The sequence below is a fragment of the Styela clava genome, chromosome 15, assembly GCF_964204865.1.
Source record: "Styela clava chromosome 15, kaStyClav1.hap1.2, whole genome shotgun sequence".
Taxonomy (NCBI): domain Eukaryota; kingdom Metazoa; phylum Chordata; class Ascidiacea; order Stolidobranchia; family Styelidae; genus Styela; species Styela clava.
The window spans coordinates 10,618,273-10,643,533 of NC_135264.1; the positions used below are offsets into that span (position 1 = coordinate 10,618,273).

The window sequence follows — 25,261 nt, forward strand, 5'->3', positions numbered from 1 at the left end:
TGTCTGCGTCTTTTATTCTATGGTTATATGATAATGGGTTTCAAGTGAAAGACAGTATTCTATAAAGCGGTAGGCCTATCTATATGCGTTGGAAAAATCGTTTTAAATTGGTAAATCAAGATGAGAATTAACATAGCAACTAGACATCTGTCAATTTTTTCACATAGCATTATCTTCATCCTTAATTTTGAATGTTTAAAGATGTGTTTCTGATTTTGAAATTTTGTTTATGACTCGCTGTGAAGTGAATTACTGATTTTGGCTGTCCAAAGTTCAGTTAGGTCATTGAATTCTTTGGAAGGAAATTAACATGAGATAAAATAGTTTGAGATGACCACTAAAACAATATTTTTTAAACGAGTAACAACTAGATTTGTTCGTAGTATCTGATTGTGTTAAAATTTGAGAGGGAGTGATCACTTTTTTGTGGCTTTGGGGCCAGGCCACTGAAATGGGGCCAGGCCACTGAAATGGGGCCAGGCCACGGAGAAATTGGGGCCAGGCCACGGAGAAATTTGGGCCAGGCCACAGAGAAATTGAGGCCGGGCCACGGAGAAATCGGGGCCAGGCCAGGCCATGGTGCTATGCAGTAATACGGAGCCACACTCAAATTCTGGTATGAAAAGTGGATTAGTCCTATTTTTTGTGTGTTCAACAGGTTAGTAATGATCTTGAAGGTACAGACAAACCTTATTAGTGAAAATAATACGCTTGAATCACATTTAACCGAGAATTTATTGCCTGGAAATACTGGATAGAAAATGGAGCCACAGACTTGAGCAGTGCAGTATCATGGAGCCACACTCAAATTCGTTTTGAGAAGTGGATTAGTCTTATTCCTTGTGTGTTTAACAGGTTAGTGATGATCTTGAAGGTACAGGCAAACCTAATTAGTGAAAAGAATACGCTTGAATCACATTTAACCGAGAATTTACTGCCTGGAAATACAGGATAGAAAATGGAGCCACAGACTAGAGCAGTTCAGTAATATAGAGCCACACTCAAATTCGTTTTGAGATGTGGATTAGTCTTATTTTTTGTGTGTTTAACAGGTTAGTGATGATCTTGAAGGTACAGGCAAACCTAATTAGTGAAAAGAATACGCTTGAATCACATTTAACCGAGAATTTATTGCCTGGAAATACAGGATAGAAAATGGAGCCACAGACTAGAGCAGTTCAGTAATATAGAGCCACACTCAAATTCGTTTTGAGAAGTGGATTAGTCTTATTTTTTGTGTGTTTAACAGGTTAGTAATGATCTTGAAGGTACAGGCAAACCTTATTAGTGAAAAGAATACGCTTGAATCACATTTAACCGAGAATTTATTGCCTGGAAATACAGGATAGAAAATGGAGCCACAGACTAGAGCAGTTCAGTAATATGGAGCCACACTCAAATTCGTTTTTAGAAGTGGATTAGTCTTATTTTTTGTGTGTTTAACAGGTTAGTGATGATCTTGAAGGTACAGGCAAACCTAATTAGTGAAAAGAATACGCTTGAATCACATTTAACCGAGAATTTATTGCCTGGAAATACAGGATAGAAAATGGAGCCACAGACTAGAGCAGTTCAGTAATATGGAGCCACACTCAAATTCGTTTTGAGAAGTGGATTAGTCTTATTTTTTGTGTGCTTAACAGGTTAGTGATGATCTTGAAGGTACAGACAAACCTTATTAGTGAAAAGAATATGCTTGAATCACATTTTACCGAGAATTTATTGCCTGGAAATACAGGATAGAAAATGGAGCCACAGACTTGAGCAGTTCAGTAATAAGGAGCCACACTCAAATTCGTTTTGAGAAGTGGATTAGTCTTATTTTTTGTGTGCTTAACAGGTTAGTGATGATCTTGAAGGTACAGACAAACCTTATTAGTGAAAAGAATATGCTTGAATCGCATTTTACCGAGAATTTATTGCCTGGAAATACAGGATAGAAAATGGAGCCACAGACTTGAGCAGTTCAGTAATATGGAGCCACACTCAAATTCGTTTTGAGAAGTGGATTAGTCTTATTTTTTGTGTGCTTAACAGGTTAGTGATGATCTTGAAGGTACAGACAAACCTTATTAGTGAAAAGAATATGCTTGAATCGCATTTTACCGAGAATTTATTGCCTGGAAATACAGGATAGAAAATGGAGCCACAGACTTGAGCAGTTCAGTAATATGGAGCCACACTCAAATTCGTTTTGAGAAGTGGATTAGTCTTATTTTTTGTGTGCTTAACAGGTTAGTGATGATCTTGAAGGTACAGACAAACCTCATTAGTGAAAAGAATATGCTTGAATCGCATTTTACCGAGAATTTATTGCCTGGAAATACAGGATAGAAAATGGAGCCACAGACTTGAGCAGTTCAGTAATATGGAGCCACACTCAAATTCTGTTATGAGGTGTGGATTAGTCTTATTTTTTGTGTGTTTAACAGGTTATACAGGCAAACCTTATTAGTGAAAAGAATTCGCTTGAATCACATTTAACCGAGGTTCATATATAGGTTATAATATATATAGGTTCATAGTTTGTAGATTTGAAAATCTCGTAATTCTCTACTTTTTAAGTTTGTTTTTAATAAATAAAAATATAAGATATCCCCCGAAAATAAGCCCTAGTGTTATTTTTCGGAAGAAAATTGAAATGAGACCCAGTCTTATTTTTGGGGAAACATGGTATATCTGTATATGGAGCCATACTTGATTTCTGTTATGGAGATGATTTTGTATTTTTTTTTTTCCATGGTTTTCAACAGGTTAGTAAAGATCTTCAAGTTACAGGTAACCATAATAGTATGAAATCATGTTTGACTGTCTGAAAAGTAAATACTTTGAAATTTGTTGCCGGGAAGTGCAGTTTAAAAAGTGGATTCATACAGCGAGGTGATTCGGGGACGCAATGTCTGAATGTTGTCGGAAGTGGAATAGTCATAGTTTTTATTTCATATAACAGGTTTGTAATGATGGTTAAGTTACTTTACAACAATAGTACCATAAGATTTGTTTCACTTTTTGGGGAATTAATGTTTTTTGTTCAGAATATATGCTGATATGAGTAATGATCGCAGTGAAACAGATACTATACGATAACTGAGGAATGTATACAAGAATTAGGCTGTAAGAAGCTGGTATCATATCAATTTGATCATAGATTATGAATATGAAAGCTAATTTGTAGTTTACATTTACCAGGTTGGGAAAAATATTTCAAGCTTATCTTACTCAAACTATTTATAAGTAATACTCTTATCAGACTATATATTTAGCCTAATATTACAATGTATATTATTTATTAGATAACATTAGCTGGCGCACTGGATTTTTCATTTGAGACTGGTTTTGGGGGAAGCTTTGATTCACACTTTTATATTCGTTAGTCATTCAAATGGTTTGAGTGGAGATTTAAGTATATATTTGTTTTTGAGATTGTTCTGCAATGTTTTACGGTTGTGACAAAGCTAGAAATACTTATTAATATTCCTTATATTTTTATATCCACCTGAAGCATGCATAACATATTTGTATTATATTCTTGTGATGATTACTACTACATACATAATTGGATCTGCTTTCAGGGATTGTTTAAATTGATAATGAAAACAGGAATCAAGCGAAAAAGTTTTTCCGAGAAGAACTATATTCCGAACAAGATTCCACTACAAAGATTAAATACTAAAATAGATGGAATAGTATAATGGTAAGATTTGGTATTATTTGCCTTGATCACATCATTGTAACAATAACTGTACAGATGAGACCTGAATACAATCTCCATGGTTAAATTTTTTTGTTCCAGTCAAGATTGTGTCTAATAGTCAAGTCTGAATTTTGTACATTTGTTTTCCTAAAATAACATTTGCAAGTTCTTTCACAATTTTTCTTGACTATTTGCTATTTTTATGCTGTATTTGGAAAAATTTCATTGTCAAGAGATGTTCTCGCAAGATGTTTTTTGCAAATGGTGTTCCCTATTAAGCACTCTTTTTTTTATAAAAGTGTAAGATGTGAATTTTTTGCCACTATTGGTTTCATTTTTAAATATTGCCTCAATCACTAAGCATTGTAAAGAAATACATGTAATGCCTAATATGTATTAATTGTATTACATGATAAAAAATTGTTCAGTATGGCTTTAACAAATAACATAATCTCAGGTGCTCACGTCATAACGACATGCAAACAGTTGTCGCAGTTTCCATGTTATTGATTTTGCTTCTTCAAAACATCGCGTACATAAAACAATAGAATGACGTGGAATTGGCAAGTGTGGTATTATGATTGCTCGAAGATTTATTCAGATTCTACGTACCTCAATGTGAGTTTGACGTATTGTTTGTACTGAGCTTTATAGCAGGACATAGGCAACAATAAGTAAAAACAGAATAGAATATAAAAATTGGCCCATTCCATTTGTTTCCTAGCTTAATGAGTTTTTGATAATGAAGTGATCTGCGATGTATACAAATCAGGGATGGACCAAGCAGTCTTTAGTCCAGGGGTTCTCAACCTGGGGTTCGCGAAAAGATTTCAGGGGGTACTTGGATGGCAGTCGAGTTTTTGCGTGTTGCTGTTTTTAATATCCTTCATTACTACCAGAGGAAAATGCGTGCCGATTGAAACTGGATGCCAATTGAAACATAGATTTTCCCTGATCTTGCGTTGTTGTGATTGTGACGTAAACAATGTGAAATTCACAGAAAATACAGCGTGCTGCGAGCACTGGAGAAAGTGATATCCTTATTGAAACTTGAAAGGGATTTCAAGAATTTATTAGTTAGGGCAATATTAGTAACAGGGAAATTAAATTTAGTTTTATCTGATCAATAAATTGTTGTTTCAACAAATTGTTAATCGATATATCACAACTTTGTTCGGTGTCACATTACTGGGGGTTCACGTTGATTGTTTCGTGCCTTGGGGGTATTTTGCAGAAAAAAGGTTGAGAACCCCTGGTCTAGTCGAATAAACACCATGTTTTATTGAATCTTCGTTAGATTTGGATTGAATAGTTGACAATGATAAATAAAAATGATGTAATAATTCTATATGAAACCTACATACTTCCTTCTGTTAGATAAATTTCATCCCATATTGTTGCTAACAACCGTGCCATAAAACCCCACTCCCTAATATCACTACCATTTAATTTTACGTTTTACCTGTATTCTCAAAATGGTGTGCAGGATTAAAAAGTATTTATTGGTGAAATAGGTATTTTGATTCCCAGTACTGTAAAATAATAAACCACTCAAGTCATCAAGAATTTTAACATAATTTTTTTGTTTTATAGCTTGGAGAGAAGAAATTATATCATGGTGTCTGCTATGATGACAACAATACGGACTCTATATAATTTTGGTTTTATATTGTGTAGGAGGAGATACTCAACCTTACCAGTGTGGTTGCTAAAAACAAATTTGAAAAAATACCAAATTGAATTTTGCGAATTTTCCCTTGAATCTCTAAACCAGTTCCAGTCAAAAGAGTCTTACAATTTCCTTGCTTATGATTATCTAATATGCGTTTGTACTACTGTTACTTTTCCGATATATCTATGATGACTTATATTGAAAAAACAGTCTTATGATTGAACATTTATCCCTGATATTCATTACGCTGAATATAATTGAAGTAATTATCGGTAATAGGAAAGTCTTAAGATGCTAACAAAAAGGACTCCCTCGGAGATGAATCTTATTTTAAAAAAGAGTATGTTGGAATCCTGCCAATCTGGTGTTTGCAATTTTTTTTTGCATATTTTTCAATAAATGAAACAGTTAATCAACTGGTATGCATGGATCTTGTTTTCTGTTAGGGATAATGTATAACGGAGAAGAGTAGTCTTTTTTGCATGTTGAGTATTGGGATACTAGTGGTTGTGATAGCATATACCAGCTACCGATATGTTGTGCCTGCAATTTGTATTACAAATCTAAAACATCTTAGCGTGTAAACCCCTGTCAATTGCCTATGCAATACAGGTAGAACTACACAATTTATCAGTACGGACTTCATTTAATAATAGCATTTGAGTCACTGGTGGAATTATTCACTGATCTATTAACCATGTATTGTATGAAAATAATTAAATAACAACACATATTCGCTAAAAAAAATTAACAATCACAAAAAGGTATGCAACAAGCAATAAATATAACTTATTTCACTGAGTTTTTTTTAACATATAGGCACCAGTTCACGCTACAGTAAAAAGACAATGAATGCGGTGAGGAATATAAATGTATAGATACGGTGACCAGTAGAAACACTACAATAATGTATCGCTCGCAATATACCCCCTCACATAAGTAATACATTGGGTGAGCGAACACGTACTACTTCTTTTATCAATACCTTTCCATCTGAAATATGTAGGCTTCAAACTTTACTTGAGGTTTTGTTTGCTTTCCCGATTCTATAATCAGTTACTTTATCATTTGTTTTTATCTATTATTTTATCGTCTATTGCTGATTATGGAGTCGAAATAAACTTATACCTCTACATTTGTAATGAGTAAGTGTTCGAATACAGCATTTTCCCTGGTTGTAACATACGATACGGTTCAATTGTACAAGTACCGTACATGTCTTAACATTACCAGTTTCCACATTACTTATAAACAAAAATATAACTAAACAAATACGGATGTCTTAACATTACCATTGCGCTGGCCTGGCCCCAAATATTCTGAGGCCTGGCCCCATTTTCTCCGTGGCCTGGCCCCATTTTCTCCGTGGCCTGGCCCCTTTTGTGTGGCCTGGCTCCAAAGCCACAAAAAAGTTATCACCCCTGTTGTAAAATTTAGGTCCAAAATTTCCACTGTAGCGACATGTTACAATGTATGATCAGCGTGATGACCTAGCGATTAAAGTGTTAGGGTTAACTATGATGGCACCACACATCTTTGCTTCATATTTACACGCCCCTTGTGTATTAAATTGGGTGGCCAATGTCGAACAGGAGAAATTCCAGTACGGATAAAAGTAGCTCCTTGGATATCAGTGGCTGCTTATGTAGGGCCTCGTTCGGAGTGGAAGCCCTGTAAAAAAACGGTTATGTGATGCCAACCGGTGACTGGTTTTTTATTATTGAGAATTTTCTCAAAGCGATTTCACTCACACAAAAGGAAAGTGGGACTCCTCTCTGAGCAAACGCTGAATGAATTGTGACGAAGCGGCTTCAGTTGCCATCTACCTGAGCCATATTTATTTTTTGATATAGAGAGTAGTTAGTTTCATTCGATATTCAGCAGAGAATACTCTGCGCTGCGCTAATATATGTCTGAGCTAGTATTTGTACAAGTTGTAGTTCCCTGAAAAGAAGTGAAGAGTTCCTTTGAACCCAGTTGCCAAATAACCCATTCTCACGACCCCATTTAAACACAGTGAGAAAAGAATTGCTGGACTCCTCAACGTTGCTATTTTCTTCTTATCTGCCCAGGTCAGATAAAAAAACTACGTCGTTGTAGCAAATGCGGACTTCGATTGTGGCTAGAGCCGAACTTTGCCAGTGGAACCACCCTTAAAATGTTGGGAGTAACTGCCTTCAATCCTTTCTCTCCCAGTTTAATATGATTATAGCCCAGCCCTAGAACCATTTCCCCAACGGAAGTCGCAAGTAAACACATTGGTTAAAGGTTGTTACAAAATTTAAGCATGTTTGATTTTTTTTGCCTTACATGAAAAAAATCGTCTGCCGTTATAAGACACTGACAACAAGTTCACCCTTTAGCCCTTGGGTTATTCGGAGTATAAAAAAAAGTTGAAACTTAGAATGAACCCAAAACTACCAGCTTGAGTGAAGATGCGGTTGTCTAAATTTCAATACTGAACGTGATAAGTAAATCATCGTTATCGTTCGAGGTTTCAACTTTAGATTTCAAATTTAAAAACCATTACGTCACGACAGCAAATTCAGAAGTTGGCCAATCCAATATCCATACTTTAGAAGCGAACTAGAAGCTGAATTGTTTAGCTGCACAGTAAATACCGACTTGCATAGGACATGTTTCGGCGTCAGACCAAGATTGCTCGCTTGAGCGGAGATGACAGTGAACAATCACTTAGCCAAGGAAGTTCAAAGAGCAAGGTAATGTGACATTTAGATAAAATAAAATGCATTAAAACTACAAATACAGATCTATGATAACTTGAGTTAGCAAGTGTATATCCTATATATATATAGTATAATTTTGCAGTCTCACTCCTTGGATTCCAGTGAAGATCTTTCAAAATCGAGTTCATTGTCAAGTCCAGAGGCTGGTTCGAAAAGGGCAGGCAGCATTTCTTCAGCTGTAAGCTCAGGTTGGCATTACTAAATACAATAATCATGTCAGTGTGTGGAAAGGTTTACTAAAATGCATTATGAGGCTGAATTACAAGCGAGTTACACACACTGTTGTGCCCTAAGTTGGAGATCTGTAATTTGAATATGTGGCTATTTATTTCACTGCCCAAGCATCTGAAACCAATAACTTATCCCACACTGCATACACTATTCGTATTGGTAACAAAAAGAGAGGCCATGGTTTGCCATATGATTGAGCTGGGTTATCCTCATTCCCCGGGATAATGTTTGAAAATCCTTTCGCTTAAATGAACTGAAATAAGTCATCCCAATATTTAGTGGTGTTATCCGATGGCAATGAAACTGACTTTCCAGTTCGAATCGTTGGATGCTTGGAAAATGTTTCTGGTGCAGGATGTGGGCCACTGGATGTTATAAATCTGATTGATATTGCTCAGGTATGCAAGATCATCTGATTGTATTCTTTATGATTTCTAAAAAGATCATCCGAACTGGTTAATAATTAATGTATATTTACAAAGGCAAACTTTTATCTGACAATAACCTAGATACATTTCAAATAATACGAATACATGTTCATTATCCAATACCATATTTTGGAAATTCATGTTTTTATAATTCATAACAGCCAGGGGTATTTAAACCCTTCAGAAGCTAAGTTTTGTAGTAGCGAAACAATAATCATGTAATATAGGTCTTCAAAATGGGGACCCAAAATATACTTCACTTCTCATTCCATTATTTTTTAGCAAGAAAATGAGCTACCATTTGTGGCGACAAATGAAGAAGCAGTTATATCTCTCACAGTACATGGGATAAAACTGACAAAAGCCAGCAACAGCGTAAGTATTGAACTGATGTGTTGTAATTGATATGAATTTTATTTTAAAATTCAACTTATCATTCTCAGATGCTATACACAAATCTAATATAGTGCAGAGCACTGTCATTTATCAAATGCATTAGTACTGGTAATAGGATTAAATTGGGGCATTGTGGCTTTGATGTGGTGAAAATCTCAAATCTTGTGTCTATCAACTTGCCCAGGGTATAATAAATGTAGATGTGAGTAAGCAATGCGATTTGGAAAGGTACTGGTCCTTGTAAACTATAGTGGCTGCGTTGGAGTGAAATGCATGATTTGAAAAAAAAAATCATAATTTCACAAGCTATGTTTTTTTTCACTAGAACCAGCTTAGTGGCAATGATTTATTGCGTTATATTTCGGAATACTAATTTTCCCCAAAACACGGATATGGTACTACCATATAAGATCGACAAACTTTAGTAAATACTGACAGGCATGGTTTTGCGTAAGCAGGGTTTCGAATTTCAAACTATGCAAATTTAATATTACTTATGATCATTGTTATCTCATTACGCAGACTGTTCTATATCGTATTCCTCTTCACAAGATAGAAAGAATTGTTATCTTCGATGATGGACTTATTGGTAATACAATGTTAGCTGTAAAATGTGCCAGAGATTTTGAAAACAGCAACAAGGAAGCGATGTTCAATATTCATGCTTATCAATGCGAAAGCAAGGTAATCTTCATTGCTTTTCTAAAGTACAATTATACTTATTACAATATATTTTCGGTTGCATTTCTGTGCGAGCCATTCAGCATTTTTCTTTCCTCCATGTCTCAAATTTTTACTCAAAAGTCAACACATACAATGTCTCAATATACATTTATTGTGACTTCTGATACTGCATATTGCCGCTGAGGGCCTTGAACGACTGCTCACATATGTTGAAATCGATGATACTCATCGCCTTTATTTCTATTAGGCATCCCGGTAGGGCTAAATATTACAAATAAACAGACGGGCGGCTTTTCTTTATTGCTCCCAACTCTATCGCTTCGTGATGTCACAAAATATGTTCCAGAATCCCCTAGTTTTGTCACAATGTCTCTGGTACTTCTCTTAAAACAAAATAGGCAGCTATTGAGCGCATGTTCTGCCAATTTGACAATAACTTTATAGTTTGAGATCAGGTAACAATAGTAAGTTTAGCCTTGGTATGTCGTCACCAAAAGAGCCATATATGGCTCGGGAGCCATGGGTTTCCCACCACTGCGCTAGAGTGTTAGAAAAACGAGTAACTACTAGCATCAAGAAAATACACATAATTGTAAAATTTTTTTAATTTTTATGCTTTTCAGGGCATGTGACAATCTAACTCACTGTATAAATTCAATTTATTATACTCACTATTTGCAAATATACACAATAGTGATATCCTGTAGCTCTCATTCATTTTTTTCTTTATAAACTCTGTTTTTCTATTTTAGGAGCTAGCGCAAGAGGTTTGTAGAAGTTTCAGTCACATTCTTGATACAGCAATTGGTGCTACTTTTCCAGGAAAAACCGTCCAATCAGTAACATGAAAACGAGAGGAAGAATTGTTTTTCATCACGAAAAGCTGCAATGTTCCCAGGCATAGATGAGAACTCAACATTTGATTAAGCTGTCCTAAGCTTCTTCAACCGACCGTAATAGATTTAGAGCAGGGGTCGGCAACATACGACTCGCGACGCTTCATTGAATTATAGTGACAAAATAGCATTTTTGACGATTATATTCTTTACAAAACAGAATTCATTGTGAGACACATGTAGATCAAATTATATTACAACCAATCAAGTATATAATTCACAAATCACAATTACTGGTTTAATGAGCCTATAATTTAATTAGACAACTGCAGAAAAGTTGGTGCTAAGTGCAAGGCTCAATGGCGCAGAAAATATTCAAATGGAATTTTTTGAGATCTGATCTGTGTGAAAAAATGTGATTTGTCGACCATCTGTTCGGTTTTTACCTTTCTAAAAATATGTGCGGCCCATCAATGACTTGCAACACTAAATTTTGGCCCGCGAGCGACAAAGGGTTGCTGACCCCTGATTTAGAGCCTTCTTTATTGAAACTGGCTTGTGGGTCAAATGTCATGTACTTTCTTCACACTACCTTATTTCACTGTGCATACCCTATTTTGTTTTTACATTGAATAAACATTCATCATTATATCATAGTACAGACTATCGTACCATGTTAAAATTCTTGATGGTGACTTGTAGGAAGGAATTTTTCTGGAATTGGGTTTTGAGTAAATACGCATTCAAGAGACATGTGAGGAAGTTTGTAGTCTTGATTGGAATATTTCTTAGCGAGGGTGGGGCTCCATAAGACTGGATCAATTTTTGCTTGGTCGCCAAACACACATCAGGTGGGCAAATTAGTCTGCCGCACAAGATCTGCTCACATGCGGAACCATACAACTAATTTTATTGACATCACCACACAAAACGAATCCCATAGAGTTATGGCCCACTCAAAAAAATAATTGCCCGCCCCTGCTTTAGAGACCAAGATTAATTTTGGTTGGAGAATTCTTTTTTCAGACTGCCCACAGAAACTACAGCTTAGTTATCCACTGCAACTTTCTGCTCCTCGCCAGTTAAGCCGGCTTATTTGAAACTTCACTTGATTGCCTCTTCCTTTCAAAATACCATAACTTACCCTCTATTTCATGTAGAAAACATACATAAATTGGCTGTTAAAAATATCAAGTTCAAAGATATAAAAGCAATAAATATTAGAAGGCGAATTAAAAAGAAGAAATTAACTGCCATATCTACTTGATATGAATCATTTTATGCAACCAACGCAAAAGACATGATTTTATTAAAATAAAAATATTGACTAAGAATTTAGGACCTAGTGGTCTGCTTTGGTGCCACTCCTATATTGTTCTGTTATTTATCGGTACTCCCGAAGTATGTATACCAGGTTAGGGTTAGGCCATAATTTGATTCCAATTTTCCCTATTTTAATTCTATTACGAGTTCGGGGACTAGCCAAGTGACTCCCGTTGTATTTGTACCTGAAATTATGGCCTAACCTGGTACACATACTACGTTTCGGTGTCCGGCATCTTGGTTCACATACTTCGGGAAAACCTATTTATTTCATAATGCATGCATTTTAGAACCCTATTTTGTGAAAAAAAGACTCCCAATGGTGCAGATTAATTTTTGACCAGATAGTTTTACATTGGAATCCACTGTATATATTGAAATTAAATTGATGGCTTATAATATACCACACACAATATCTGTGCAAAAATTTAGGACATGAGGAGATGATGTAGTCATATCCATATTGGCACAATGGCTATCAAAACTATTTTTTTTAGTTCAGTGAAAATAATCAGATATCCAAACAACCATATAAATTTGTTTGAATAAATGGCAAAATAGACTGCCACACACGAATGGCACTGAATTATTTTTTGAAAGGATGATGCCAATTCTGTGGTCAAGTTAATTAAATGAAATATTCAACTCCCGTTACATTTTATGATATGTATCTAGTTTTTGCATGTTGTATATGGTAATGGTCAATTAGTGCTTAATGAGCTGGCTTCGCAAAAATAATTAAACCAAAGTTTCAATTCCATACTATTCAATTTCATACACTAAAAACATTTCATTTCATATAAATGAAAAAAAAAAGCAAATCAGTACAATATTGAAGTAAATCTTAGTAACATTGTGAAGTGATTAAATTTGATGAAAAACGAGAAAAAAAATTGAAAATGATATATATTCGTCGCAAGACAGTTTCGATGTTAAATGACTTTCAGCAGGAATATGCGACCTTCGATAATTGCATTTTAAAATATTGGTAATTGTGCCCAAAGAACTAAACAGTAACAATTTGGGTTCTGATTCTGAGCTAAGATAAATGTATGCTATAGCTACTGAAATGTCTAAAGATTATTGTTCAAGATTAGAAATTCGTCACTCATTCAAATCTTTAGTCAATGATTTTGTGAAACATGAAAATTTCAAGTGATATCATAATTTTTGGAAAGTAAAAATTGGACTGCAACCTAATATACAGTGAAAATATAAATTCCATAATATTGAACTATTCGGACGCAGATATCCAAAAATGATTGCTGTCTATTGTCAAAGTGTGCTTAATCAGTTCTTTTACTGGAATTGAAAATGAAAGAAAATGTCCCATACCCACCCTAATTAGGTAACGCATTCCTATGTGAAACATGACTGCCTGAAGTCTTTATAACATCGCCACTACTTCATCTTTTTTGTGTTTTTTCTTTTTTCTGTGCTCTTTTTGTGGCTTGCTTGGTTGAGTCTTTTTAGGAGAAATTGGGACAGTAGCACCAGGTTCGTTGCCACCCTGCCCTGCGACAGGTGAATTTTTCTCTTTCGATTTGGTAAAAGTCCTTAAGTTTGTATTAGTTAAAGGCATTGTTTGTAAAGTTGTGTCCGATAATGACTTTCGTGTTTCTGTCGATTTACGATCAACTTTTTGGGGAGTACGTGAAAATTCTGTTCCTAATGATTGAGAAGTAGTCTGCAATTGAAAAATATGAAATTAAAGTTCAATAATTTATTGAAGAAAATAAAAAGGAAAAAATATTCGAAAACTTACATGTTGCATTTTTTTAGGTGATAATTTTAGTGACTTCGTATCAGCTGATGCAACGTTTTCTTCTAAAAATATAGAAAAATAACATGAATATTAATTAGAATCTCTTTTATTTAACATAATATTTTGTATTAAACATCAATGAAATCTATATTACTTAACTTTTACCATAAATCTTCCTAATAACTAAATGGCACGCCACAAAGCAACCACCTAAGAGCCGCTCATTTTCAATAATCATTTATTATTAAAGAATATCAAATGTATTAAAAGTAGAAATTACACAGAATAAGTTTTACATAAAAATTTATAAAACAAGCAGACAACCAGCCAAATGTTTCTACTTTCACTACATTGGAAGAATATTTTTCTAAACGGAAACAATGTATATATTACAGAAATTATAAAGTACCCTTAGCATCCTGGAATTCCTCTGGCACAGGCGCAGCTACCGGAGCTACATATGATTTGATGATAGTTTCTTCCGTACAAGAAGGCGGGTCGAGTTCTAGAATGCCAGTCCCAGAAGTCGCCGGCGTCCCATTAACTGAAAACATAGAAATGTTAAATTATGAAAATTCAATTTTGAAAATTAAGAAATGTTAATTCAATAATAATAATTAATGTGTTTGTTGGTGTTATTCCTCATAAGGTCTGTTTACAAAGTTTGAAAATTTGATTTGATGCAACTATTAACTGATATATGTATAACGCACAGATGCTGTATCAAGAGAATGTTCCATGTCATTCAAATGTCCATAACTTCACTCAGACATCAGCCTTCTGAGCGAGTGCACAAAACTCGGCGAGAACAAATTTTGTTACAAAAAAAAAATTACGAATACATGAAATAATTTAGATAAAACTAAAACACACCTGTCTTGAAACTTGCATTCAACTCTCCACCGCCAGATGAATCTGTACTTGGATATATTCCAAATTTCTCAATATTACCTAGAACATCTTTCCATTCACCACTATCGTCGTTAGAAACTATGGATGTTGATGCTCGTTCTGATCCACTGGATGAAACAGAAACGGCTGAATATAAAAATAATGAGTCATATGAAATTAGGTAAAAGCAAAAACCACCAAAGTCTGGAATATTGAATAGAATAAGGAAAGATATCAAAATTTATTCCCGGGGGAAAGAGACTGATAAAATGGCTTCAACATCAAGTCAAGATGCAAGTCAAAAATCTTGTCAATCTGGATTTAGCTCTTAGTTGGAGCTAGTTTCCAAAAGCTCAAAGTTTCAGTCAAAAGTACACTTTCCTCTATTCTCAGCCCTTGTGCTAACAATGTAAAAGACATGACCAATTTCAAAGTGAAATAAATATAAACACCTGTTACATTTCCTGTAGTCACAGACGTTGAAGCAGTACTCTCCTCCGTTTCTGATAATGTTCGAGGAGTAACGCGGGGTGCCTGTGCCCACCAGCTGTCAAGAAGATAATTTCATATATAATCATTATCAATTTGATAGTAAGAAAAAAATGTTATGGTAGAAACGCCAGTTACCTTTCTGTTGCAGAATCAGCGGAAATGTCTTCAACGTTATTGTCTTTCAAAAATTTGTTAAAAAATGTCAAATCACTAGCATTCGGAATAAAATGTCTCATACCTGAAAAAAAAAAGAAATAACAATAAAAAATCTTTGAAAATTATTAATTGTATATCCATACAGAGAGGAATATGGATTTTTTCATGGTCATGATGGCCCAGTCAATAAGTGTAAGCTAGTATACAGTGGGATTTCAACCTATAGAAATAAATGAATTTGTAATTTGTGAAATATTATTCTTTATTGCATGTGCAAATCTGCGTTGAAGATGGCCAAAACCAAATAATTTTATATTCTGAATACATTCTGTTTCTCAAGTAATATTTATGAATGCCGAAGATAGAATATAATTTAAATTGTGGCATCTTCAACAGGTAATTTCCTATAAATCATCGGTAATTGATAAAAATTATATTTAACAATCCTGAATAGTTGAAATAAATATTGTTTTGATTAATTGTCACTTTAACAGCGTCCGAGTTGCAGCAGCACATGTACTCACTCACTCACAAATAAAAAAACTCATGTCTCAGCAAACTTATGGACCACTATGCCCAATGCGAATACAAAAAAACTTAAAAACAGTTATGTAGGGGGAAAAAAACTGATGTGTATTTACTCACCTAAAAGAAGATGTTTTCTTTCCTCTGTGTACATTTGTAAAAGTTGATTAGAAAAATCTTGAATTAAAATTCCGCCAGTACGAAATTGATTTAATAACTTGGCAAATTCCTTGAGTTCAATATTTGTCAGTTGCTCTTTTAGCTGAATAGAATAACAGATTCTGAGGAGATTATGTACAACAAGTATCTATTTGCAAGAATCTCAAGTTTTTATAAATTGTCATTCCACAATGAAATTAGAGAATTATTTGGTTTCTGCAAGACTAACTACCTAACTTCTTCTATGCTTTGGGGCGGTGTATCCGTATGCATATAATGCAAGGATGCTGTAGCGAGAAAAAAGATAACATCTCAAGTGATTCAAGAGTCTTGCTGCACACTAACACAAATATATTCCTATATGAAACATTCCAGAAATACATTTGTGTTAGTGTGCAGCTACAACAGCTATACTATCTCTATATCTGACATAGGCAAAGGCGGCCCGTGGGCCAAATCCAGATTTTTGGGTAATTATTGTTTTTTTCACTTTTGTGACACTGTGAATATTGTTCATAAAACTTTTTACCCAACACTTACATGGCCCGCCAGTCTGGATGGGCAAAATTTTTGTCCCCTGGTTCAAACCCATACCCACCCCCGCTCTATACCCATATATATCCAGCATTACCCTCTTAGGTCTATATTCCAACATTCATAAAGTGACAGGAAAAACGGCTCACACTTACCACCGTAATATAATCATGAAGTTGCAGGGCGTTGTGTACAGGAAAAGTCTGTGTTGAAGTGACAGGGCTAGTGAGTGTGAGAGTGCTAGCATGTGTGATAGGTGGTATATTGTTGTTGCTCGATGATCCACTGCTACCAGACCTACGATGATATCGAGAATGGCGAATCGGTTGAGGCAGGGTGGAACTGGATCCTTTGCCTTCAATGCTGTGAAAAAAGAGTTGGATATTATAGATAGTTGTTCATTAAAACCAATCCGATTGGCTACACTTTATATGTGTAAAAAATTGAATATAAAGGGGATATTTTAATTTTTAGAAATCAAAAATCATGCTTACCAGATTTACTGATAATTGATAGTTAATTTATATTAATATGTTTAATAATTATGTGGTAGATAAGACAGTCCATGAAAATTCTGGTCGGTTACGACTCTCTACAGTACCGAAGTCCATCCTTACAGAAAAATTTAACAGTTACCGGTAAATATTACTACCATTTCTGACATGGACTGAGGATTGAACAACAGGCCAGTATATATTCAGAATTTATCCGTCGGAAAAACAAAATTTTGCTTTATTAAACATTGTTCAAAAGTGATTAAAACATTGCTTGTTTGAAAAAACCTGCCTCGATCAGAGGACTCATTCTTCACTCTTGCAAATAATAAAATATATTGCACGCTGTTGATGCTAACTTACATTTGTCCTGCACTCATCCGTTTGAAGGCTGTGGGTTGAGTTCCTGTGTAACCATTAGTACTTTTCGAGGTAGTTGATAGAATGAGTGAGTCTGCACTCTTATTTAAGGAGCTGAAAGATGAAAGAGATAATAAGCTGTCATGACACTATGCTGAACATTTGAATAGAAGACTATTTATGAAAAATTTTTCTATGATTCAACTTACTATTGAGCATAGTCCCTGGAGCTTACAGTAACAGTGTCTTTTTTATCTGAATCATCTGTAAAAAGAACGAGGAAGATAAGGTGATGGTAATTTTAAAATATGTGCCAACACGATGACCAAATTATTACTTATATAAATTTAGGGACGCTCCAGAAATATGTGTAACAATATGGAGGTAACTAATTTTGTTCAACTATTTTACATCAAGTTGTGTAAAGGGACTGAAACCAATGGGCAGGGGTATATTCACTTGGCTAATACAGACAGACATCGAAATAAAATCATGGCCTAACCCTAACCTGGTACACATGTTACAGTGAGTGAGTGAAAGAGTATATAATAGGCCGTGATATAGGAAAATGCACACATCAAGCATCGCAAAGTAATATTACTTCGTGACAACAAGAGCCTTGTTTAGAGAGTAAACAACAAACATCCTAAGAATTGGTGAATCAAAGATAGTATGATGTTTAATCACTGTTCCGTGATATGCCTTATATAGATTTAAAATTTGTGATCTCTAATAACAGTGTCACTTGTTTCAATATTTGTCTATGGTGTCGATGACAAATTAAAAATAGAGATCTGTTAACGTTTAATTGCGAAACAATATTTGAATACAGCAGAATGTAACAAGAGTGGAAGTGCTCGAAAAAAACATTGATAACTCGGGAAATATTGCGTTACGTGACCATTTTATTTCTTGACCCTTAAGATGAATTTTTTATTAATACATACCAAAATTTGACCCAAAATTTATTTTGGTTGGGGAATAAAGATTTTGACATTTAAAAATATATTTTTATCAACAAAATTTGGTTTAATATCGTGAAATTATCGCTGATCTTCAAACACGAATCTAACTCACCAGTGCTGTAAGAATGATTTTTGGGAGTTATAGCACCATCCATTATGGACTTGTCGAGAAAATCTATTGTTGAATCAGTGTAAACTAACTGAAACACTTGCTGTGCCAGAGAGCACACTTCTTCTGCCGCTGTCTGAAACGTAAATTGAGAATTTTTGTTAAACATGGCTCTAAAGAAGTATTCAATAATACAAGAGGATGATTATATGATAAATAAATGTAACATTAAATCAAACTGAAGGCGAGACGAAAGTATTTTGCGACGCAAACTCGCAACACACATATAAACTAATTTTAAGGAACTGAATTTCAAATATTCAGCAGTCACATTCTCTCAGTTTTATTTTCAAAATTTCCCCATCGGACCAAATCCTCATTCACTACCAACTTATTCAAATTACCCAATTTCGCAATATATTTCATTGAAAATTTAAGGCGTGCCGTCACAACCAAATGAATCATGGGATAATTAATGTTTTTTCTCATAAAAAATCTAACTATTATTAATTCAACATTCACAAATACAAATAACTGACCAATAAGATGCCATCGTTATTATGATGTAATAATAAGCAAGTACTTTCTTTGTTTACAAAGACGTCTTGTAATATATTTTGATTACAGAACCACGAATAAAACAAACAAGAGAAAATTTATTAATTTTTCTCTATAGCTATTTATAGAAAAGTAACAAATTAATGTGCCAAGCGTAAAAAATAAATATATACATAGGGCATATACGAATGATATAACCCTAAAAATTTAAAAATGACAAAATATACATTTTTCAAGAAATGAATCTCAATTCAATAACAGTCTTTTGATTTACAAAGTTTTCATACGTCCATAGAACTACATTTTTAGTTTTTACGTTATAGACGACTACACAACATATAATAAAGAAATCTAATTATGCAGTCCAATTGTCTCAATTGCAGTCCAATTGTCTCAATTGTCATGTTACATTTCTATCAATTTTGACCAAGAAATATTACGCTAGTCATGTGACTTGAGTTTCCAGTCAGACGAGTATCATGTCATGTACGGAGTGACTGCTGGTATAAAAATAGTAGGGAATTATCAGGTCAGTGGAGTTCGTTCAAAAAATTGGACATTATGATCTGACATTATAACCACAAATAATTGGTTCTACAGACTACATATAGCAAGCTTTTTGCATTAATAAAGCACATCTTCATTACATTGTATTAGTGTGATGTGCCTTACTTGGCCATGATAAATTTTACCTGTACCTTGAAAGTATTCTACCTTTCGAATATTTAATGCATCATAAATTATGGGATTCCATTAATGAGGAGAATAATTAGAGATTTATGTTGTGATATATTTAAAAATACTGACATCATGGCGCTTGAAAAATGAATCGAACGCAATGTATTTATCATAAAAAATTCTGATTTTCAGAACCTATTTGGATCATAGCCTGATAAAATTAGAAAATATTAAACTACTTTCGCAATTCAGTGATCTGTCAACTTGTTCATTCTAAACACGCTTCTAATTAGAATACCCAGATTTGACTTGATTTGAAAGTATTTATTGATATTTCAGAACATTTCAGAATAGCGAATTATCCAATTTTAGATTGGTCTTCAGTACTATTATGGTCACATCAGCCTATTCCTGCAATGCCAACATGGTCAAAGAGTCCCAATGTTATGCTATTTTACTTTAAATATGAGTGGTAATTTCAGATTATGGAACAAATCAGTATGGTATATAAGTAGGACAAAATTGAATAAATAATACTGAATAGACACAGTTTAACATGATATTAATATTTGTGTCTCAAGTTGTTCACAACAATAGTCATTACTTGAAATCAAATTTTTCAAATTTTAACACAAATATGAGAACAGGCTAAAGATGGATCGCGCCGTTACCTTTGGGCCGTACTCGGTGAAATTTAATTTAAGACCCGGACCGAACACGATATGAATATAAATACATAGTGTATAATATTAGTATAATACTGTTTACACAGTACGCTATCTTACAATTCATACATCCACTCTCTCTCAGAGAGAGTACGGCAATAAATGAATCCAAAAATGAATGAGAGAGTATATATAGGCCGTGGTTTATGTGACGTCACCCATCCAACGTGGGATAGCTAACAAAGCACACTAAAGCGTATAAACGGGTGTTCTGTATTGGCGTCTCCGCGGCGATTAAGATATGGTCTACTGACCGACAAAGTGTATAATGACAAATAAGATTGATGTGAAATTTAACACTGTTTCAAGTAGGGCCAATTCAAATAACCTATAAATCATGCATGGCCATGCTTATACACATATCTAATTTTGTGAATGATTTAAAATAATAAGTGATTATTAATACACTTGACTATATATTCAAAATAATCCCTCAGATTTTAATTTGTATGTAATGCTGAAAGCCTTATAATACGATTACCTAAATGTTGTGAAATATTACGAGTGAGGGTAAAAAACATGTTTTGCGAGAACAAGTCAGATATTATATTAATCGAGAATAAGACATAGATAATAATTTTTTTTAAATATTCCAACTATATCCTTATTTACCATTGAAAACCACAATTTTCATTTTAGTGCGTCTTGAAAACTTTCCCTCCATCTTTTCGTTAAAAACTAAAACTAGTGTTATGTGCAAGTTGCACTCATTTCAAGTAAATTATAAAGCGTGAAAAAAAAATATTATAATAATAATAAAGAAACAAAGAATATTAATAAAACCACAGCAAATGCAAAAAAAATTTCTCCCTTGTTGGGGACTGTGATTTTAGACAGAAAACCTACTTAATCACGTTCAAAATAGAGTCAATATTTCAAAAACTTTTATGACTTATTTCTATAATTAGTTCGGACATGAATGATAGGACTAGAAAAGGTCTGTTTCCTGTTCTAATACTAATTCGAACTGATTTTGAATGTCAAATCAATAAATTTTATTTAAAATTCTTACCTTAGTATCACAGCAGAGAATTGATAAATTGCACATTTTGGGATTCAATTCCGACGCTAAATAAAGAAAAAAATCATATTAGATCAAGATTGTTTCACTAATGAACCAGAGGTAACCATGAAATTGATATTGATTCAAAAAAATTCTCGATTAAAAATGATTTAGGAGACAACAAGTAAATACTTTATTTAATTTGAATGGCATTAGTCTCGTAAACAATGAAGGAACTGCCGAGACCTAACATTACAGATATAAATATATATTAACAATAGGAATCAAAATTTTCATAAAACAAAGGAATCGTGAGGTATCAACGTCATCTGGCTTCTTTTGTATGAATTGAAAACTATGATTTGTTTATGACTGTTGAAACAGACAATGATAACAATAAGAAAAGAAGGGATAGAATGAATCTGAAAATATGTTTCCGAGTCTTTCCAAAGTTTCCGAGTTTTTATATTATAAGTAGGTTGAAAAAGGATTGGCCATATGAATTAAAATTAATTGGTATAACTCATCACCTGAGAGATTTAAGTCATTTACTCAGCTCAGAGACACAATTTATCAAAGACTCAAAAGTGAGTTGAGTCATATAAATGAGATGACTCGGACTCGTATTCAACTAACCATCAGCAAAACTGAGTGATATACTCGACTCGAGATTCAAATGACCAGTGACTCTGGGCATGAGGCCTTTTACAAAACACTGGTAAAACCTAGCTTAGAGCACACACAAACTAGCATCATACCCAATTTCAAATCAATTTAATCAAAAGTTTGAGCTTATAAAATAAATAATCAGTAATTTCTCAAATTTTTCAAAAAAATTCAACAATAGCTCACAGATAATTTTAAAATAACGTGAGACCAAATCTTGTATAATGTTACAGACATTTTGTAATGTTGTAACAAAGAACAAACGCAATATGATTAAGTATTCCCAACTGACCGAATTTAATAAACACTAAATGTTGGTTGTCGTCTCTCACGTAACCGACAGCTGCTATCTTGTGAGTTTGTATCCTGTGAATCATTTTCTCTCCTGAAGATAGAAAATATTGTTAAGAAAATGTAGAAATTGAAACAAAAAAATTTCTGAAATTTTTTCTGTTTCTGGCTACTGTGTTGGTGTCGCATGCTAAAGATATTCGGTTACGAACCCCATACCCGCCACCCCACCCAGTGCGTCATTAATTACCTAAGGGTCCTTATAGCCAGTGTTAGCTTTTTTCACACACATGGCGTCTGCTTATTCAGGGCCTTTTTGGAGTGGAAACGTGGAAATAAATAAATATAAATAAAACGTGAAACTTATAAATCAAGGCCACCTTCAAGTGTTAGTGTTACATAAATATTAAAATATTTCAAAAAATTGAGGCAACATGTGTTTTAATTTGAAACATTGGGCTTTATACAAAAATCAGTTTAAATCAAGTACTTTTGTTGGTATATAGTAGAAAATTTGATATAATCTTAATACTCATCAACACTAATAATGATTTATATTAGAATATTACAAAATCTAAAACTTATAAACAGTGAAAATCAATTTACCATCCCTCCGTAGAAGCTTGATATTATGGACTGAAAAACTGACGATAATGTCATTTTCATATGATGGAACACATGGCATCAAATCGAGAGCCTGAAAAACGGTAATTATAGAAGAAATTTGATAATTATAGCAACTTTAAGAACTGTAACAAATGAGGAACATCAGGATTTATTGATCTATAATATATTCATCCCCCCCCTCGAATAAAATTATTTTGTAATTAGTTGGGTACTATCAAATTTTTGACTGTCAATAATCACCAAGATATGCATTAATTTGAAAAAAACATATTGGCTAGTGCCTTCAAGTATGGTGTGATAACAAAAAATTTTCATCAATAAATATTTATAACAAGAAATTTCCAATTCTCAAAAATTTACCTTTTTGCGGAAAATAAAACCGTTTATAGGAAATTATCAATTACCTGCTGTTCATCGACAATCTTTAGTAATGAAGCTCGATCCGTGGCATCAAAATTACAATCCAGGTCTGAGATGGTTCCTAAGTACTGGAATATAATATGAAGTATATTTGAACTCAACCAAGCATGAGTTATAGATGAAACATATATAATATACCATTAAATTAAATATGATTTATGTATGGGAAAAAACAATTTATGACAAAACTGTATAAAATTGAATGCATTAATAATGCATAACAATATGATATAATGGTACTGTATCGATGACATGTAAAGGCTGAATGTGGAATATATTTCTTATTAAATATTCTACTTGAAATAAATGACATATTGCCAATTATTATTGAGAATAGTCATGAATTCAATATGGGTTGGTCATCTAAAAATGCTTACATTGTTGATATCCCCGTTTCGAGGTTACTAGAGATGCCAAAAGAAAATTCAAACTAATCATTATTAAAACATCATGTCTAAGTAACAAAGATAGTTGCCATTTTTATTTTTAGGCTTCGATATAAAGCAGGGGTGTGCCACTTTGGGCCAAATGCGCCTACAAGAAAAAATTGTGCGGCCCTGGGTAAATGCAAATGTTTAATGGTCTGCAGCCAGCGAAATAAGTATTTAATTCAGCTTAAACTGACGGGTAATTCTAATTCCTTTGTGTTGCAAAGCCTATACCTAAGTCCAATTTATTATCTATGACGTTACAAGGCTTTTTTGTACATGCAACCACTAGAAGGTTAACTGGTTTAACCCAGTTATTTGTAACGGGCCCTCCGCTGATTTAAAGCATTAATTACTACACTATGAATACAAAGATTAACGACTTTTACATGTCCAACCATAGTTCCATTACCCAGAACATTATCTTGTATCAAAAATAGAAAAAATCATAGTGAAGGAAACTAATAAAAACATGATATAAATTGAGGGTGTCACGTACTTTAACTTCTTTTTCCACAAATTCGGTAACTAATATCTCTGGTTCGACTCGATAATGTGGACCCACGAGGGGCACAGATCGCAGAGGTCGCCTTTCCGTGGGAGGATATAATTCTCTTGAACTTGAATGTCCTGAACGACGACGTCCAGGGCCAGGAGGTGAGGGACGACTACTACGACCTGTTACCCACTTGAACAAACTCGACTAAAAATGAAAAATAAATGTTTTTTAGACAGAGCAAATATTAATAAATCTAAGTACTCAAACTTAAGTTACAACTCTAAATCTTAGATATAGTGCAGTACAGTAGCCTACCCTCGGCAAAATTGGAATCTGCATCATGAAATGAAAACAGGGAATTCAAGTCTCAGAGCATGTATTTATTTTATAACTCACACAACTCGGGAGTAGAAATTTGAATTTTCAGTCGCGAGGTCGAGTCAGTAGTTATTACTTTCATTGGTAATAACAATCGAAGTTTCCAAGAAGAAATCAAAGTATCAAGTCCTCAATGTTAACGTATCAAGAGTGGGTTTACTTAGAATCGGAGGCAAAACTTTTGTCAACTCAAGAGCTGTTTTCAATAATGCTTGGCGCTCAGGTCAGGTATAAATTTTCTAACACTTTACAGCCTTAGAAACAACAAAATTAAACTGACAAATATCATAGTTCGGCTAAGTTTTAAAACAATTTTACCACACTGTATCCTAAATCATAATAGAAAAAAACAAAGTGTGTATTAAACCTTTTTGCTGCTCCTGCGTCCATCGTCTTCCATTTCAGTGAAAGCAAAAATCAACATATCCTTTCGTTGGAGTGCTTTGAATAGTGGAAGCCATGACCATCATTTTCATATACGAGTACATTCATGACAAATTTAATGCTAACTTGAAATTAAAAAAATA

The 25,261-nt window shown here is 33.9% G+C and overlaps 2 protein-coding genes and 1 long non-coding RNA gene across 6 annotated transcripts; 2 read left to right on the top strand and 1 right to left on the bottom strand.

Annotated features, from left to right (window-relative positions):
• Window positions 1–512: 512 nt before the first annotated feature.
• On the top strand, window positions 513–5,788 carry LOC120342381 (uncharacterized). 3 transcript variants are annotated; one of them, XR_013480570.1, is made up of 5 exons: window positions 513–616; window positions 2,754–2,950; window positions 3,573–3,694; window positions 4,152–4,312; window positions 5,288–5,788. It is a non-coding gene; the product is annotated as an uncharacterized LOC120342381 (long non-coding RNA). The 3 variants fall into 3 exon arrangements; XR_013480569.1 differs by lacking the exon at window positions 513–616 and adding an exon at window positions 2,282–2,397; XR_013480568.1 differs by lacking the exon at window positions 513–616 and having other exon boundaries at window positions 2,458–2,950.
• A 1,046-nt stretch (window positions 5,789–6,834) lies between these two features.
• On the top strand, window positions 6,835–11,344 carry LOC120334386 (integrin beta-1-binding protein 1-like). The gene is made up of 6 exons (XM_039401891.2): window positions 6,835–8,086; window positions 8,196–8,301; window positions 8,624–8,742; window positions 9,055–9,147; window positions 9,691–9,852; window positions 10,605–11,344. The coding sequence occupies exons 1-6, from the start codon at window positions 8,003–8,005 to the stop codon at window positions 10,698–10,700; spliced, it is 660 nt and encodes a 219-aa protein (XP_039257825.1). The 5' UTR covers window positions 6,835–8,002; the 3' UTR covers window positions 10,701–11,344.
• A 518-nt stretch (window positions 11,345–11,862) lies between these two features.
• LOC120334390 (cerebral cavernous malformations 2 protein-like) lies at window positions 11,863–25,261 on the bottom strand. Of its 2 annotated transcripts, XM_078120397.1 has the most exons (17): window positions 25,102–25,261; window positions 24,357–24,560; window positions 23,414–23,497; window positions 22,989–23,079; window positions 22,384–22,476; window positions 21,435–21,490; window positions 18,465–18,597; window positions 17,597–17,651; window positions 17,391–17,501; window positions 16,689–16,896; window positions 15,961–16,102; window positions 15,295–15,397; window positions 15,120–15,214; window positions 14,650–14,814; window positions 14,186–14,320; window positions 13,777–13,838; window positions 11,863–13,698 (listed from the first exon to the last, which is right to left on the bottom strand). In XM_078120397.1, exons 1-17 carry the CDS (start codon window positions 25,156–25,158, stop codon window positions 13,399–13,401), a joined length of 2,094 nt encoding a protein of 697 aa, XP_077976523.1. In that variant the 5' UTR covers window positions 25,159–25,261; the 3' UTR covers window positions 11,863–13,398. The 2 variants fall into 2 exon arrangements, with proteins under 2 accessions (XP_077976523.1, XP_077976524.1); XM_078120398.1 differs by lacking the exon at window positions 17,391–17,501.